The sequence below is a fragment of the Lepidochelys kempii genome, chromosome 28 (assembly GCF_965140285.1).
Source record: "Lepidochelys kempii isolate rLepKem1 chromosome 28, rLepKem1.hap1, whole genome shotgun sequence".
Taxonomy (NCBI): Eukaryota; Metazoa; Chordata; order Testudines; family Cheloniidae; genus Lepidochelys; species Lepidochelys kempii.
The window spans coordinates 1,118,903-1,135,361 of record NC_136407.1 but is presented as its reverse complement, the minus strand read 5'-3'; the positions used below and the strand labels follow the sequence as shown (position 1 = coordinate 1,135,361).

The 16,459-nt window shown below is 63.8% G+C and overlaps 1 protein-coding gene across 6 annotated transcripts; it reads left to right on the top strand.

The window, feature by feature from the left end:
* Positions 1-6,208: 6,208 nt before the first annotated feature.
* Positions 6,209-16,017, top strand: LOC140904166 (arf-GAP domain and FG repeat-containing protein 2-like). 6 transcript variants are annotated; one of them, XM_078850864.1, is made up of 12 exons: positions 6,209-6,227; positions 8,425-8,518; positions 9,208-9,323; positions 9,686-9,815; positions 9,941-10,085; positions 11,735-11,848; positions 12,285-12,317; positions 12,738-12,825; positions 13,043-13,107; positions 13,210-13,293; positions 13,743-13,813; positions 14,238-16,017. In XM_078850864.1, the coding sequence occupies exons 2-12, from the start codon at positions 8,465-8,467 to the stop codon at positions 14,295-14,297; spliced, it is 960 nt and encodes a 319-aa protein (XP_078706990.1). In that variant the 5' UTR covers positions 6,209-6,227; positions 8,425-8,464; the 3' UTR covers positions 14,298-16,017. The 6 variants fall into 6 exon arrangements, with proteins under 6 accessions (XP_078706990.1, XP_078706986.1, XP_078706985.1 ...); XM_078850860.1 differs by lacking the exon at positions 6,209-6,227 and adding an exon at positions 6,242-6,535 and having other exon boundaries at positions 12,741-12,825; XM_078850859.1 differs by lacking the exon at positions 6,209-6,227 and adding an exon at positions 6,242-6,535.
* Positions 16,018-16,459: the final 442 nt, after the last annotated feature.

Here is a 16,459-nt window from a genome sequence, read left to right as displayed (position 1 = left end):
CCTTCATGTTAGTCCCCCAGGGGATCCTACCCATCCATTCCCTGAGGGAGTCGAAGTCTGCTTTCCTGAAGTCCAGGATCCGTATCCTGCTGCTTACCTTCCTTCCCTGGGTCAGGATCCTGAACTCAACCAACTCATGGTCACTGCCTCCCAGATTCCCATCCACTTTTGCTTCCCCCACTAATTCTTCCCAGTTTGTGAGCAGCAGGTCAAGAAAAGCTCCCCCCCAGTTGGCTCCTCTAGCACTTGCACCAGGAAATTGTCCCCTACGCTTTCCAAAAACTTCCTGGATTGTCTGTGCACCACTGTATTGCTCTCCCAGCAGATATCAGGAAAATTAAAGTCACCCATGAGAACCAGGGCGTGCGATCTAGTAGCTAGGAAGAAAGCCTCGTCCACCTCGACCCCCTGGTCCGGTGGTCTATAGCAGACTCGCACCACGACATCACCCTTGTTGCTCACACTTCTAAACTTAATCCAGAGACACTCAGGTTTTTCTGCAGTTTCGTACCGGAGCTCTGAGCAGTCATACTGCTCCCTTACATACAGTGCTACTCCCTGAGTGCTAATCACTCAGTTCGGTCTCGAAGAGGGGGAGAGATGTGACAAAGTGGGACTGTTCTTAATGTTTCCTCTGAATAGTGTGGGGGTGCCTCAGTTTCCCTTGTGCCGTTCTTAAGTATTTAGGGGGTGGGAGAAGGGTGTATGATCATTGCAGAGTCCTAGAGGGCAGATGTGTGCAGGGGTCTGGACACAGAGAATGGCCGACACCCTGTTTCCTGGCACCTGATGGCCTGGCCCTTCCCCCCTGCAAGGTGAGAGCTAAAGGGGTTGGAGAACAAAGTAATCAGGTGACCTCCTGGCCCGGGAAAGGGACAAAGCCCAGAGAGGAGGGGCTGGAGAGAGTTTCAGTTTGGGGCTGACTGGGGACATGGAGCGAAGTAGAGACGTGGTTGTCTGGCTCAAAAATGGACCCGGCTGAGGGGTCCTGTTCTCTGCACCTACAAGCTCTGTGTTAGACCATGTTCCTGTCGTCTAATAAACCTTCTGTGTTACTGGTTGGCTGAGAGTCACGTCTGACTGTGGAATTGGGGGGCAGGACCCTCTGGCTTCCCCAGGAGTCCACCTGGGCGGACTCACTGTGGGAAGCACACGGAGGGGCAGAGGAGGCTGAATGCTCCGAGGTCAGACCCAGGAAGGGGGAAAACGTGTGAGCTGTGTGTCCTGAAGACAGGCTGCTCCCCGAGAGGAGACTGCCCCAGAGTCCTGCCTGGCTTCATAGGGAGCAGTTCCAGAGCATCGCCCGGGGACGCCGTGACAGATGCTGTTGGGGGCAGTTTGACACCCTGAATGTCGGGGTTTTCTCTAGAGTTATTGAGCTCAGGATCTTCTCCACTGGGCAGGAGAGGGTTAAGGAGCTGTTGTGGGTTCAAACAGGGCTTTAAGAAGAGGAGCACAGCTCAGGCAGCCCCAGCCCTGCAGGTCGGGGTGGAGCCTGCCCCTTGGAGCGCTGGCCAGCTGCTCACGTGGCCATTGCTTGGCGCAGCTCTGAGTCACTTTAACTTGTGACTGTCTCGCTTTCGGCTCCTATTGACAGGTTTTCCCCGTAGGCACCTGGAAGCCAGGAAGAGGTAGACTTCTGCTAGACCCAGTGGGAGCCCGTTTGGGCCCCAGGCTTGGCTATGGCTTTGATTTTCCCAGGGGAGAGCAATCCTAGCCCCTGGGACGGGGCTGGAGGGCTGAGTCTCCCACTCCCGGGCCTGTGCTGACTGCGTGAGTACAGGACCCCAGCACTCACGAAGCGGGCACTGGGGGAAGCCAAGACCCTGACAGCTCCAGGGATTCCTAGAGCCTAAGGCCAGACGGGTCCATGAGATCATCCAGTTTGGCCTCCCGTCCCTGTACAGAGCCCAGTCCCATGTGCTGGGGTAAAGCGTGGGCTCCAGGCTCCAGTCTGGAGCTGAAATCTGACTAGACTCCTAGGGTAGGATCTGAAAGCGTTTAGTAACTCAGCCAGGCAATGCGTTTCTCCCCCCCCCCCCCTTTCACTCAGGCCACCTAAACAAAGAGACATCCGAGCCCCACCCACTCCTGTCCCCTACCTATAACCCGCTCCTCATTTCCATATGTGCCTACTCAGCACAACCGTTGTCCCCAGCCAGGACCCTGCTGTATGGAAGGCTGGCTTTGATGGTAATCAGCGATGAAAGCAGGAGAGAGAAAGAGAGAGAAAAGAAGCCCCCAGAGGCAGCCTGCAAAGGGGCGACAGGTTGAGGGCAAGTGTTTGAATACTTCAGCCTTCCGCACTTCCTTCTCTCCCCCGGAAAAATCTACTGGAAACACAACCGCTCTGATTTTGGGACCCGGCGTCTTTCTGAGGCCGCCAAGCGGACCAAATTCAGAGCAGAAAAGAGGTGCATGTTTTTAACAGGGCGAGGGACAACCCACGGGAACAACTTCCCAGGGGCTGCAGAGGGTTTCCCGTCACCGACCATTTTCAAATCCAGATGGGATGTTCGTTCCAAAGCTCTGCTCTAGTTCCACCAGGGGATTCACTCCGAGCAGTTCCCTGGTCTGTGCCATCCAGCATGGTAGACTGGCCTGGTCCCTGCTGGCCTTCGAATTCATGAATTGTGTGTGTGTGTGTGTCTGTGTGTCTCCTTCCCAAATCTGTCTCAGCCAGCATTAGTTCCTCTATCAGATCACACCTACCCTGACCTCCCGTACAGCACACAGCCGAGAACGTCCCCCACTTAACCCCAGATTCAGCTGTCACTTGTGCTGGACTAAAGCATCTTTCAGAAAAGCTCAATCTGGATGGGAAGCCATCCAGAGATGGAGACGCCCCTGCTGCCCCCCTGGGGGGTTTGGTCCCATGGTTAATCACCCACGCTGTTAAAAACTGGTGCCTCGTCTCTCACTGGAACATGTCTGGCTTTAACTCGCAGCCACTGGTTCTTGTTCTGTCCTCCACTAGACTGAACGAGTGCAGGTTGCAGCAAAGTCACGCTTTCAGTGAGCAATCAGGGATGTCCCTCCAACATGCCACCAGCCCAGTGTGTTTCAATCATGTCTGCCCTCGCACCCCAGAATGCCTCATTTTCACAAGAACACTGCCTAGAGAGGTGGACTAGCTCCTTCCTCCGTGGCAGCCTCGCAGTGAATTTCAATCAGACGCGTGGGGGTGGGGAGACAGATACACGTGTAAATGGGTGAGGAGACAGCGCATCCAAGGTGGCTGGCACAGGCAGAACAAACTGGGGTCATCTTTCTTTCTCTCACACACATTCCTACCTCAGTTTCCCTGCACCCCTCTGGCTGGCACCGATCGTAGGCTTGATCCTTCCACTGCTCTGGGGACTGAGGTACTTGCATAAAGCTAATCTGCACACCGGGCCCAAAGCTATAAATGGAGCATTAATTAAACAGTCACTGACTGTAATAATTGCTTTTTGTTGTTGTTGTTCTTCTTCTCTGGACTCCAGAAGCATCCACTGCTTTTGCCCAGAGCAGGACGCAATAGCACAGATGGGACCGGAGTCCGTGCTACCATCAATGCCCCTGTGGTGTTGTTGCTGTAGCTGTGTTGGCCACAGGAGATTAGCGAGACAAGGTGGGGTAGGTAAAATCTTTTATTGGACCAACTCCTGATGGGGAGAGAGACGAGCTTTCGAGCTTCCCCAGAACTGAAGAAGAAATACAAAATATTACCTCTGTCAGCTTGTCTCTCCATTATTGAAGCAAACAGTTTAGCTGAAAAACTCGCAACAAAATCAGCCAAGCCGGAGAAATCAAGACCAACAAATAACCTTCTCTGAAGGATATCCCAAATCTGAATGATTAAGGCCCAGAATGACAGCAAGCGAGTGAAACAAGGAGCGGGCACACTTTTTGCAAGAATCCCCTTAAACCAGGCTCATTAGCAGGGCTCGCGTGTTTCACCACGCCTACTCCACCCCCCTGCAAAGTGGGGGCTGCGAGATGTAACACTGCAAATGTGTGAAGCGTTCAGTCCTTTCCCTTCGTACAGATAAAATGGGAACGGCGCATACCCGCTCCGTGCATCACATTGCATTTCTGAAGGCAACAAGCTGGATAAACAGGCCCGAATTGCCTTATCAAGTCCACCTTGGTGTCTTTCCGCCTCCAAAGAAAACAGCAGGGGTGACTGTGGTTTTCCCAAATAATCTCTTGCACTTCGAAGGCAGGTTTCAATTGAAAAACAAATCCAGAGATGCTTGAGAAATAAGGACCCCTTGACCAGTGCTGAGATGCAGCAACAATTGGGTGAGGGTGGCAGGGATACTTCTCCTGACACTGAGATGCGGCCACCTCTGCGGCAGGGCAGCTGGTTATATGGAGATCCCTTCATTGGTGCTGAGATGCAACTGTCTCTGGGGTGGGGAGACTGTTTATACAGGGATCCCTTACCTAGCGCTGAGGTGCAATGGGGTGAGGTACAACAGCTGTTTATAGATGGACAGGGTTGACATGCAGCCACCTCTGGGGGGAGGCAGAAGTCTGGCTGTGTTTTAGAAACCTACAACGCAGTTGATTGGGGGCAGAGAGCGAAGAAGGACCCACCTGGCTGTCAGGAGCTCCAGGTGTGAAATCAGTCCGCGGAGTGCTCCTCCAGACGACTTACATCTCCGTACCGCTCCGAGCGCGATGGGGGACCCCGGTCGGGCTCCGCAAGGAGCTGCCAGGGGATGAATCCTGCCTGGCTCTCTTCCCAGCACCCCCTGCCCTAGCAAATGCATCCGGCACTGGGCCTGGGTCTCTCGGGGGGAAGGGGCCCTGCGGGGGGAGACTAGGGGCCCCGGGGGGCACCCTGGGTCTCTTGGGAGGAGGGGCTAGGGGCCCCATGAGGGAGACTGGAGGCCCCAGTGGGGAAACCCTGGGTTTCTGGAGAGGAGGGACTGGGGACCCCAGTGGGGGGACCCTGGGTCTCTAGGAGTGAGGGGCTAGGGGTCCCTGGGAGGGAGGGCATAGGGACCCCAGTGGGGAGGACTCTGGGGGGCAACGCTGGGAGCCGCTGGGTCTTGGGGGGAGGGCTGGGGGCCCTGCGGGGGGTCTCTGGGGGGCAGCACTGGGAGCCACTGGGTCTCTGGGGGGTGGGGGAATCGGGGGGGGGGGGGCTGGGTCTCTGGGGGCCCAGGCTGGGGGCCCAGTGGGGGGGCTCTGGGTGCAGCGCTGGGAGCACTGGGTCTCTGGGGGGGCTGGGGGCACTGTGGGGGGGTCTCTGGGGAAGTGGGGGGGCCCTGGATCTCTGGGGAGTGGGGGACCCCAGTGGGGAGGCAGGGATGGGGACCCTGTGGAGAGTCTCTGGGGGGAGTGGGGGGTGCCCTGGGTCTCTGGGGAGTGGGGAAGGGGATGGGGACCCTGGGGGGGTCTCTGGGGGGAGTGGGGGGAGCCCTGGGGCTCTGGGGAGGGGTCTCTGGGGGGAGTGGGGGGAGCCCTGGGTCTCTGGGGGGTGAGGGACCCCAGTAGGGAGATGGGGACCCTGTGGAGAGTCTCTGGGGGGAGTGGGGGGTGCCCTGGGTCTCTGGGGAGTGGGGAAGGGGATGGGGACCCTGGGGGGGTCTCTGGGGGGAGCCCTGGGTCTCTGGGGGGTGAGGGACCCCAGTAGGGAGATGGGGACCCTGTGGAGAGTCTCTGGGGGGAGTGGGGGGTGCCCTGGGTCTCTGGGGAGTGGGGAAGGGGATGGGGACCCTGGGGGGGTCTCTGGGGGGGAGTGGGGGGAGCCCTGGGGCTCTGGGGGGTGAGGGACCCCAGTAGGGAGATGGGGACCCTGTGGGGGGACCCTGGGGTCTCTGAGGAGAGGGCTCTGGGGGACCAGGCGGGTCCCGAGGGGGGCGGGGCTCAGGGAGCTGTTTTGGCGGGAAGGACAGTTGGAACGGGCGTGGGGGCGGTTGCTGACGCCCCGCCCACGTTGGTGAGCCCGCGGGCCACGCCACTAGGGGGCGGGGTCAGGGCCTTCTTCGCGCCTCAGGAGAGGATGGCGCATGCGCCTTAAAAAAGCGAGGGAACGGGCATCCCTCTCGGACATGCGCAGAAGACCGCGCAGGAACTGGGGCAGCCGCACAAGCCGACGCGGGCGGCAGGGGAAGTGGGCACGTGCCGCCCCACCGGTCAAACGCATGCGTAGTAGACCGGGGCGGCAGAGCATGCGCTGTGGCGAAGCAGTGAGTTCGCGGCGCACGCGCCCTGGCGAGTAACTGAGACAGGTGGGAGGGCTGCGCACGCGCCTGGCGCGGAAGCAGGTGGGGGGGAGCTGGCGCCTGCGCAGTGCGCTCTGGCGGCGCTGCCCCGCTGACAGCAGCCGGGAGGGGCGGGGGCTGATGGCGGCCGGGGCCGGGGGCAGGAAGCCCGGCGCCCCGCGGGACGCGGAGTCCGAGGTCTGGTCCCGCCGCGTCCGGGACCTGGTGGGCTCCGGGCCCGGCAACCGCCTCTGCTTCGAGTGCGGCCAGCGCGGCGTCACCTACGTGGACATCACGCTGGGCAGCTTCGTGTGCACGGGCTGCTCGGGGGCGCTGTGAGTGGGCGGGGCTACGGGCAGGGGGCGGGGCTTCGTGCGCACGGGCTGCTCGGGGGCGCTGTGAGGGGGCGGGGCTACGGGCAGGGGGCGGGGCTTCGTGTGCACGGGCTGCTCGGGGGCGCTGTGAGGGGGCGGGGCTACGGGCAGGGGGCGGGGCTTCGTGTGCACGGGCTGCTCGGGGGCGCTGTGAGTGGGCGGGGCTACGGGCAGGGGGCGGGGCTTCGTGCGCACGGGCTGCTCGGGGGCGCTGTGAGGGGGCGGGGCTACGGGCAGGGGGCGGGGCTTCGTGCGCACGGGCTGCTCGGGGGCGCTGTGAGTGGGCGGGGCTACGGGCAGGGGGCGGGGCTTCGTGTGCACGGGCTGCTCGGGGGCGCTGTGAGGGGGCGGGGCTACGGGCAGGGGGCGGGGCTCCGTGTGCACGGGCTGCTCGGGGGCGCTGTGAGGGGGCGGGGCTACGGGCAGGGGGCGGGGCTTCGTGTGCACGGGCTGCTCGGGGGCGCTGTGAGGGGGCGGGGCTACGGGCAGGGGGCGGGGCTTCGTGCGCACGGGCTGCTCGGGGGCGCTGTGAGGGGGCGGGGCTACGGGCAGGGGGCGGGGCTTCGTGTGCACGGGCTGCTCGGGGGCGCTGTGAGTGGGCGGGGCTACGGGCAGGGGGCGGGGCTTCGTGCGCACGGGCTGCTCGGGGGCGCTGTGAGGGGGCGGGGCTACGGGCAGGGGGCGGGGCTTCGTGCGCACGGGCTGCTCGGGGGCGCTGTGAGTGGGCGGGGCTACGGGCAGGGGGCGGGGCTTCGTGTGCACGGGCTGCTCGGGGGCGCTGTGAGGGGGCGGGGCTACGGGCAGGGGGCGGGGCTTCGTGTGCACGGGCTGCTCGGGGGCGCTGTGAGTGGGCGGGGCTACGGGCAGGGGGCGGGGCTTCGTGTGCACGGGCTGCTCGGGGGCGCTGTGAGGGGGCGGGGCTACGGGCAGGGGGCGGGGCTTCGTGTGCACGGGCTGTGAGGGGGCGGGGCTACCGGCAGGGGGCGCGGTTTCGTGCGCGCGGCTGTGAGGGGGCGGGGCTACGGGCAGGGGCGGGGCTTCATGCGCGCGGCTGTGAGGGGGCGGGGCTACGGGCAGGGGCGGGGCTTCGTGCGCGCGGCTGTGAGGGGCGGGGCTACTGGCAGGGGGCGGGGCTTCGTGCGCGCCGCTGTGAGGGGGCGGGGCTACTGGCAGGGGGCGGGGCTTCGTGCGCGCGGCTGCTCGGGGCCCTTTGAGGGGGCGGGGCTTCGCGTGCTCGGGGGCGCTGTGAGGGGGCGGGGCGCTGTGAGGGGGCGGGGCTTCGTGCGCGCGGGCTGCTCCTGGGCACTTTCAGTGGGGGCGGGGCTTCGGCGTGCACGGGTGCCTGGGAGTGGGGGCGGGGCTATGGGCAGGGGCGGGGCTTCTTGGTCCCACCTTCAGCTCAGCCCCAATCTGATCCCACCCTTCCTGCCCCACTTCACGGGGGACGGGGGGGGGGGTCTCCTGCAGCCCCATTTCCTGCTCCGGGGGAGGGGCGGTCCTCCTGCCGTCTCCATGGCGTGGGGGTCTCACGCTGGCCCCAGCCTTCCCCCCGGCTCTACGCGGCGGGTGAGGCGTGCGGAGCTGCTCGGGGCCGATGCCCGCGGCGCCCCGAGGGGCTGCCGGTCTCATCCGCTGAGTATTTCATACGCTGCCAGCGGGCCCTACCCCGCGCCAGCAATTCAGCGGCGCTGCCCGTGGGGGCACGGCCGGGACACGGGGCGCCCTGGGACTTCCCCGGCCTCAGCCTGATGCTCGCTGAGCGTGTGGCCTGGAAACCAGGGCTCCTGGGTCCTCTCCCCAGCTCGGGGACGGGGGTCTGGCCAGGTCTGTAATGCTCGTCTCCGTTGCAGCCGGGGCCTGAACCCCCCGCACCGCGTCAAATCCATTTCCATGACCACCTTCACCGAGTCCGAAGTGCTGTTCCTGCACTCCCGCGGCAACGAGGTGAGCGGCCAGGGAAAGCCCACTGTACATCGAACCCAGGCGTCCTGGCTCCCAGCTCCCCCGCTCTCACCCCCCAGCCCTCACTCCCCTCCCAGAGCCGGGGACAGAACCCAGGAGTCCTGGCTGCCAGCCCCCCTGCACTAACCCACCAGCCCCCACTCCCCTCCCAGAGCCGGGGAGAGAACCCAGGAGTCCTGGCTCCCAGCTCCCCCGCTCTAACCCCCCCAGCCCCCACTCCCCTCCCAGAGCCGGGGACAGAACCCAGGAGTCCTGGCTGCCAGCTCCCCCGCTCTAACCCACCAGCCCCCACTCCCCTCCCAGAGCCGGGGACAGAATCCAGGAGTCCTGGCTCCCAGCCCCCCTGCACTAACCCACCAGCCCCCACTCCCCTCCCAGAGCCGGGGACAGAACCCAGGAGTCCTGGCTCCCAGCTCCCCCGCTCTAACCCCCCCAGCCCCCACTCCCCTCCCAGAGCCGGGGACAGAACCCAGGAGTCCTAGCTCCCACGTTCCTGCTCTAACCCCCCAGCTCCCACTCCCCTCCCAGAGCCGGGGAGAGAACCCAGGAGTCCTAGCTCCCACGTCCCTGCTCTAACCCCCCAGCTCCCACTCCTCTCCCAGAGCCAGGGACAGAACCCAGGAGTCCTGGCTCCCCTCCTCCTTTGTCTAACGAAGTCTTGCTGGCCCTAGGCCTGCCGGAAGGTTTGGCTGGGCTCCTTCGATCCACGCACGTCGCTGCTCCCGGACTCCAGGGACCCGCAGAAAGTGAAGGAGTTCTTGCAGGAGAAATATGAGAAGAAGCGATGGTAAATGCGGAGCGGCGGATGGGTGGGGTGGGGAGGGGAGGGGGCTGTCCCTGGTTCCCAGCAAACTGGGCCTCACCCCCCCTGCAGTCCCTTCCGTGGGTGCAGTGGAGAGACACAGTTCCTGCTCCTTGGCGTACTTGATGTGCCCCAGAGCCGGGGAGAGAACCCAGGAGTCCTCCCTGCTCTAACCCACCAGACCCCACTCCCCTCCCAGAGCCGGGGAGAGAACCCAGGAGTCCTGGCTGCTCAAATCCTGCTGTCATCGTCTTTTTGTAGGCCCACGAGGTTCTCTGACCATGGTAGCGGGTGCGGGTGTCCCTGTGGCTGGTGCTGGCAATGTGTCTGTCTGGCTCCCTCTGCAGGTACATCTCGCCGGATCAAGCCAAGGGCACTGCCTCCCTGGCCGGCCAGAGCTCCACCCCAGAGGTGAAGCCGCAGCAGACCCTTCTAGGGGACTCGGGAGCACTGCTCACAGCTGCCGGATCCAGCCGGGTAAGCCAGGACGCCTGGGTTCTCTCCCCAGCTCTGGGAGGGGAGTGGGGCTGGTGGGTTAGAGCAGGGGGGGCTGCGAGCCAGGATGCCGAGGCCCCAGGCCTGTTACTGGTTGTGTCTCTCAGACCTTGGGCCAGCCCCGCCTGCCGCAGCAGCGCACCCCCCAGCCGGCCAAGAAAGCCAGCACGGACCTCCTGGCGGATATAGGAGGGGACCCTTTCGCTGCGCCCCAGCCGGCCCCCGCCTTCGCCATGTTCCCTGCCTTCCCGGGTAAGTATGGGGGGCAGGGGAGCCACAGGACCAGCTGCTCCCTGCCCGCGGCAGCCATACAGCGCTAATGTGAACAGCTGAGCAAGAGTGGGGCCCCCCTGTTATGACACTGGGTAGTACAGACTGGGAGCTGGCTGACCATAGAGCACTGGCTAGAGAGCCCCCCCGTGTGGTGACACTGGGTAGTACAGGCTGGGAACTGGCTGACCATAGAGCACGGGCTAGAGAGACCCCCCCCCCCGTGTGGTGACACTGGGTAGTACAGGCTGGGAGCTGGCTGACCATAGAGCACTGGCTAGAGAGACCCCCCCGTGTGGTGACACTGGGTAGTACAGGCTGGGAGCTGGCTGACCATAGAGCACGGGCTAGAGAGACACCCCCCCCCCGTGTGGTGACACTGGGTAGTACAGGCTGGGAGCTGGTGACCATAGAGCACTGGCTAGAGAGACCCCCCCCCGTGTGGTGACACTGGGTAGTACAGGCTGGGAGCTGGCTGACCATAGAGCACTGGCTAGAGAGACCCCCCCCCATGTGGTGACACTGGGTAGTACAGGCTGGGAGCTGGTGACCATAGAGCACTGGCTAGAGAGACCCCCCCGTGTGGTGACACTGGGTAGTTCAGGCTGGGAGCTGGCTGACCATAGAGCACTGGCTAGAGAGACCCCCCCATGTGGTGACACTGGGTAGTACAGGCTGGGAGCTGGCTGACCATAGAGCACTGAGCTAGCGAGGCCCCTGTGTGGTGACACTGGGTAGTACAGGCTGGGAGCTGGCTGACCATAGAGCACTGGCTAGAGAGACCCCCCCCGTGTGGTGACACTGGGTAGTACAGGCTGGGAGCTGGTGACCATAGAGCACTGGCTAGAGAGACCCCCCCGTGTGGTGACACTGGGTAGTACAGGCTGGGAGCTGGCTGACCATAGAGCACTGGCTAGAGAGACCCCCCCCCGTGTGGTGACACTGGGTAGTTCAGGCTGGGAGCTGGTGACCATAGAGCACTGGCTAGAGAGACCCCCCCCGTGTGGTGACACTGGGTAGTACAGGCTGGGAGCTGGCTGACCATAGAGCACTGGCTAGAGAGACACCCCCCCCGTGTGGTGACACTGGGTAGTACAGGCTGGGAGCTGGTGACCATAGAGCACTGGCTAGAGAGACCCCCCCGTGTGGTGACACTGGGTAGTACAGGCTGGGAGCTGGCTGACCATAGAGCACTGGCTAGAGAGACCCCCCCGTGTGGTGACACTGGGTAGTTCAGGCTGGGAGCTGGCTGACCATAGAGCACTGGCTAGAGAGACACCCCCCCCCCCCGTGTGGTGACACTGAGTAGTACAGGCTGGGAGCTGGTGACCATAGAGCACTGGCTAGAGAGACCCCCCCCCGTGTGGTGACACTGGGTAGTACAGGCTGGGAGCTGGGTGACCATAGAGCACGGGCTAGAGAGACCCCCCCCGTGTGGTGACACTGGGTAGTACAGGCTGGGAGCTGGGTGACCATAGAGCACGGGCTAGAGAGACCCCCCCGTGTGGTGACACTGGGTAGTACAGGCTGGGAGCTGGCTGACCATAGAGCACGGGCTAGAGAGACCCCCCCGTGTGGTGACACTGGGTAGTACAGGCTGGGAGCTGGCTGACCTCCTGTGTCCTCCCCAGGCCAGGTTCCAGCCCACACCGCCTTTGCCAATTTTGATGCCTTTGGATGCAGCCCGGTAGCGTCGGCATTCGGGGGGGCATCGGTGCCATTCCACACCCAGCCAACAGCCGCAGGTAACGCTCCCCCTGCCCCTCCCGCTGCCCGGGCCTTCCTTGGCGTGAACGCTGCGCCAGAGAGAGGCGACAGGCAGGCTAGTGGTTAGAGCAGGGGTGCGGCCAGGACGCCTGGGTTCTCTCCTTGGCTCTGGGAGGAGAGTGCGGGCTAGTGGGTTAGAGCAGGGGGGGCTGGGAGCCAGGACTCCTGGGTTCTCTGCCCGGCTCACGAGAATGGGCAGAGCATTAGGCTCTCTCAGCTGGGAATGTGCGGATGACTGGTTGGCCCATGTGGGGATCTTCTCCTGCTCCCCCTCTTTAGGTGGGTATTTCTGGGGGACTGTCCCTCGTCCCTGCTCCCAAGGCCTGGGGTCCCCTGAGCTCTGCGGGGAGAGGGGTGCGGCTCCTCTGGGGTCTCACTTGCTTTAACCCTTTGCTCTCTGTTTCCTGTTCCCAGCCAGTCGGACAGTCCCAGCCGGTTACAGCTTTGGTGAGATAATGATCATGGTTTGCTTCTCCCTTGTGATACAGGACTTAGGGATCAGGACTCCTGGGTTCTCTCCCCAGCTCTGGGAGGGGAGTGGGGACTGGGGGGCTGGGAGCCAGGATGCTGGGTCTATCCCCAGCATCTGGAGTTGGCTGCAGGCTCAGGACGGGGGAAAATCAATTTTAGTTTAGTTGCGAGTTACTATAGGACCTATCAAAAATAACGTTACTCTCCTGGCTCGCACGGTGCCCTGAGTCCTGCAGTGGTGCCTGGAATGGGCACCGGGGGAGCTGGCGCTGGCCTCTGCTGGGTGCAGTGGGGCTGGGGCGACCTGGCGCCCGCAGGGTGCTCTCGCTCCCCCAACCCCCAGAGGGAGGGCATGAGCCTTGGCGGGGGTGACCAGGCTGTTCCCTTCTGTGCCAGCAGGGGGTGCCCCGGTGAGCGGTTTTGGTACCTCCCCCTCCAGCCACCCTGGCAGCGGGATCCCGGACATGGGCGGAGCACCCAGCAGGTATTAACCCCATTTCCGGGCCCACCCTGGGCGGGGGGACCCCAGGAGACTGGCCGGGTGGGGTGGCCGGCCCCTGGACTGCAGGCCCCGCCGCTGGGCGTGGACTGTGGGGAAACCCAGGGGCATTGCAGAGGGTGCAGTCTGTGTGGGGCGGGGGGATCTCAGCACTCCCCCACACCCCAGTGGGTTTGGCTAACACCGTCTCTCTCCTCCGCAGCCTCTTCGGGAGCCTGAGCCAGCCGGCGGCGCTGCTCCCGTCCGGCTCCGCGCCCGCCTACGGGGGTAGGTGGCTTTTGCTTTGGCCCGGGGGGGGGGGGGCAGGTCTAGCGCTCGTCGGCAGCCAGTAGCAATGAGCCACCTCTCCTGTGCCACCCTCTCTTCCAGCCTACACCAACCCCTTCGCCCCGCCCGCCGCCCCGCCCGCCCGGCCCTCCACCAACCCCTTCCAGCCCAACGGCACTGCGCCAGGTGAGCCTCCGCCTGGGGGGGTGGGAGCCAGGACTCCTGGGTTCTCTCCCCGGCTCTGGGAGGGGAGTGGGGGCTAGTCGTTAGAGCAGGGGGCCTGGGAGCCAGGACTCCTGGGTTCTCTCCCTGGCTCTGGGAGGGGAGTGGGGACTGGTGGGTCAGAGCAGGGGGCGCTGGGAGCCAGGATTCCTGGGTTCTCTTCTCCGGCTCTGGGAGGGCAATGGAGTCTGGTGGGTTAGAGCAGGGGTCTGGGAACCAGGACTCCTGGGTTCTCTCCCTGGCTCTGGGAGGGGAGTAGGGTGGGGTCTGGTGGGTTGGAGCGGTGGGGCTGGCAGCCAGGATGCCTGGGTTCTCTCCTGGGCACTGGAAAGGGAGTAACGGCTGGTGGGTTAGACCGGGGGAGCCAGTAGCCCGGACTCCTGGGTTATCTGCCAGCTTCTCTCCCCCTGCAGGTTCCAGTTTTGATGGGTTTACTGCAGCCCAAGTGGGGCAGCCGGTCGGGATTTCCACCAATCCCTTCATGGTGAGGACCCTCCCATTTCCAGCCAGTCGGGTTGCAGTGGGGCCCTGCCATGCTCTGCTTTCCAGGGGGTTCCGGCTTCAGCAGCCCCACAGCAAAGCTGGAACGCCAGGTCCCAGCATCGTTTCCCTAGGGCAGAGCCGCTCTGCTGACTCACCCGATTGCCCAGATCAGTCCCATTATCTGCACAGTGGGATGCCCTCCTTGCTGGTTTCTGCACCCCGTGGCCCCTGCATCGACTCCCCTCACCCATGGGCGGTGCCCCACGACCTCTCTGTGGGGGCCCGGCTGACAAGCAGCCTTGGACCTAGGGTCTGGGCCGGGTTGTGGGTACAAGTCAGGGATCCGACGGGCGTTGGTGTCTGACTGTGTGAGCAGTTAAAGCCGCCTGTGCCCCGTCTCCCTAACCCCCCCTCTTTCCCCCCAGACGGCAGCTCCATCCCCGCCCTTCGTCATCAAGCATCCAGCCACCAACCCCTTCTTATAGCGACGCCCAGACGGCTGCTCTGGGCTGGCAGTGCCCTTCCTGTCCAGCGGGGGGCAGGCCGCTGCAGCTGCACCCCCCTCGCCAGCTTCCGGCTCCACAGCCCTGACGCCGTGGGGATGGGCTGGACCAAGTGCTTTAACTACTGCGATGGCTTCTGAGGGAATCGGCCCCAATGAGAGCTGGCCCTTGAAGAGAGGCTCAGAGCCCAGCACTGAGGCATTCTGGGACTTGTAGTCTAGATGGGGATTTTTCAGCAGGGCACGCTGGGAAAGTGGATCAGTGGGTGAGCTGGCCCTTAAGAGGGTTTGGGATTCTGCCGGGCCTTGTGGTCCAGATGGGAACCCCGGGGGAGCTGGAGGCGGGGCAGCAAGGCATGCTGGGGAAGGGAGTTCTCTCTGCTTCTCCTCCTGAGCAAGAGGGGCTGGGGTCCCTTTGGGGGCTGGGTTGAGTCTGGGCTCTGCCCTGCGGGGCTGGGATCCCTGGGAGGCTGGAATCTCTGGGGGGCTTCATCATGGAGGGCTGGGATCCCTGGGGGCCTGGGATCCCTGCGGGGTTGGGTTGAGCCTGGGCTCTGCCCTGGGGGGCTGGGATCCCTGGGGGGCTGGGATCTCTGGGAGGCTCCATCATGGGGGGATGGGGGGATGGGTTGAGACTGGACTCTGCCCTGGGGGGCTGGGCTCCACCCTGGGGCTCTGCCTTTTAGGGGGGCTGAGCTCTCCCCCTCTGAGCTGCTCTGATCCGACCCTGGTCTGGGCTCTGCTCGAGTGAGATTCTCCCCACCCAGACCCACTGACCGTGCAGCCCCGGCCCCTCTTCGTAGGGTGGAATCTAGGAGTCCTGGCTCCATACCACCCCTCCCCCTTGCTGTCACCCCCACCCCTGGCCAGCTGGTTCCTTGCAGCCCCCACACGTCCCTGCCCCCCACTCCCTGGACAGGGGTGGGCGAACCTGGCCCTGCCTTCAGGCTCCCCCTCGCGGCTCTGGCCTGGCGGCTGCTGGCAATCAAATCACACACACACACACCCCACGGGGGGGCTGCCCAGAGCAGCTGGGCACTCCAGATCCCAGTCCCACAACGGCATCCCCAGCACGGACTGTCCCCCTCGACGGCGTGCGCTAAGCGGGGAGGGGAGCCCTGATCTAGACCAGCCTGCTCCTGTGGCCACTCGGGGGGAGGCACCAGACCTGCACCATGGGCGGCCCCCTCTGCTGCCAGCACTGGGGAGAGAACCCAGGAGTCCTGGCTCCCAGCCCCCCCTCCTCTAACCCACCAGCCCCTACTGCCCGCCAACAGCCAGGGAGAGAACCCAGGCATCCTGGCTCCCAGACCCACCATTTGCTAATTTCTTTGTCAGTTTCTTCTGCACTTGGGATCCTTTTTCAGCTCCTCCATCCCCAGGACCCCCCCGAACGCTGCTGCCGAAATCTTGGCCCTCCCGCATTTAACCAGCCAGCACCCCTTTCCCCCCCTGGGTGAGAGATCACCCCCCCATTGCCGCTTCGGACAAGTATCACCTTGCTCGGCTTCACACCCCCTCCTGGCTTTTCGGGGTGGGGGGGCACACTTTGCCCCCCCCCCAACAAAGCAGGGCCCCGGAGGGGCCACGCTGGCAGTATTTTTCTGAGAGAAAAGTGAATGATCTTTTTAATATATAGAGACGGTTTTGGCGCTGGAAATTGTTCTCTTGATTTCGCTCTATAAAAATTATATTGGACCTTTGCGGCTGCCGTCCTCTGTGGGGAGAGGAGCCGAGCCCCCCACCCGGCCTCCTGGGCTGGGCACCACTCACATCTGTGCCCCCTGCGGAGGGCCCCGGGGTCGTTCCCGGGGAAGAGGGGCCGATCGGCAGGGACCCTGGGTGCGACGCCGAATCCAGCGGCTGCTGTCACCTGGTAGGCTGGGGGTGGCCCACTAATGCTCTGGGCCCCACTTGTGACCCTGCGCGTGCGCTTGTGATGTTACAGGCAGGTGCACTTGTGATCTTGCATGCAGTGTGCTTGTGACCCTGTGCGTCTGCTTGTGACCCTGTCCATGCGCTTGTGATTTTTGCATGCAGTGCGCTTGTGATCCGGCTTGTGCACTTGTGATTTTGCGTGCAGTGCGCTTGTGATCATGTGCTTGTGATCCGGCTTGTGCGCTTGTGATTTTGCGTGCAGTGCGC

What these genes read in the sequence shown, in the direction of transcription:
- LOC140904166 (XM_078850859.1), top strand. Translation starts at nt 6,342, where the DNA reads ATGGCGGCCGGGGCCGGGGGCAGGAAGCCCGGCGCCCCGCGGGACGCG. An exon ending in CACCCAGCCAACAGCCGCAG is followed by an intron (nt 11,849 to 12,284) that starts GTAACGCTCCCC and finishes TCCTGTTCCCAG; the next exon opens with CCAGTCGGACAGTCCCAGCC. An exon ending in TTTCCACCAATCCCTTCATG is followed by an intron (nt 13,814 to 14,237) that starts GTGAGGACCCTC and finishes CTTTCCCCCCAG; the next exon opens with ACGGCAGCTCCATCCCCGCC.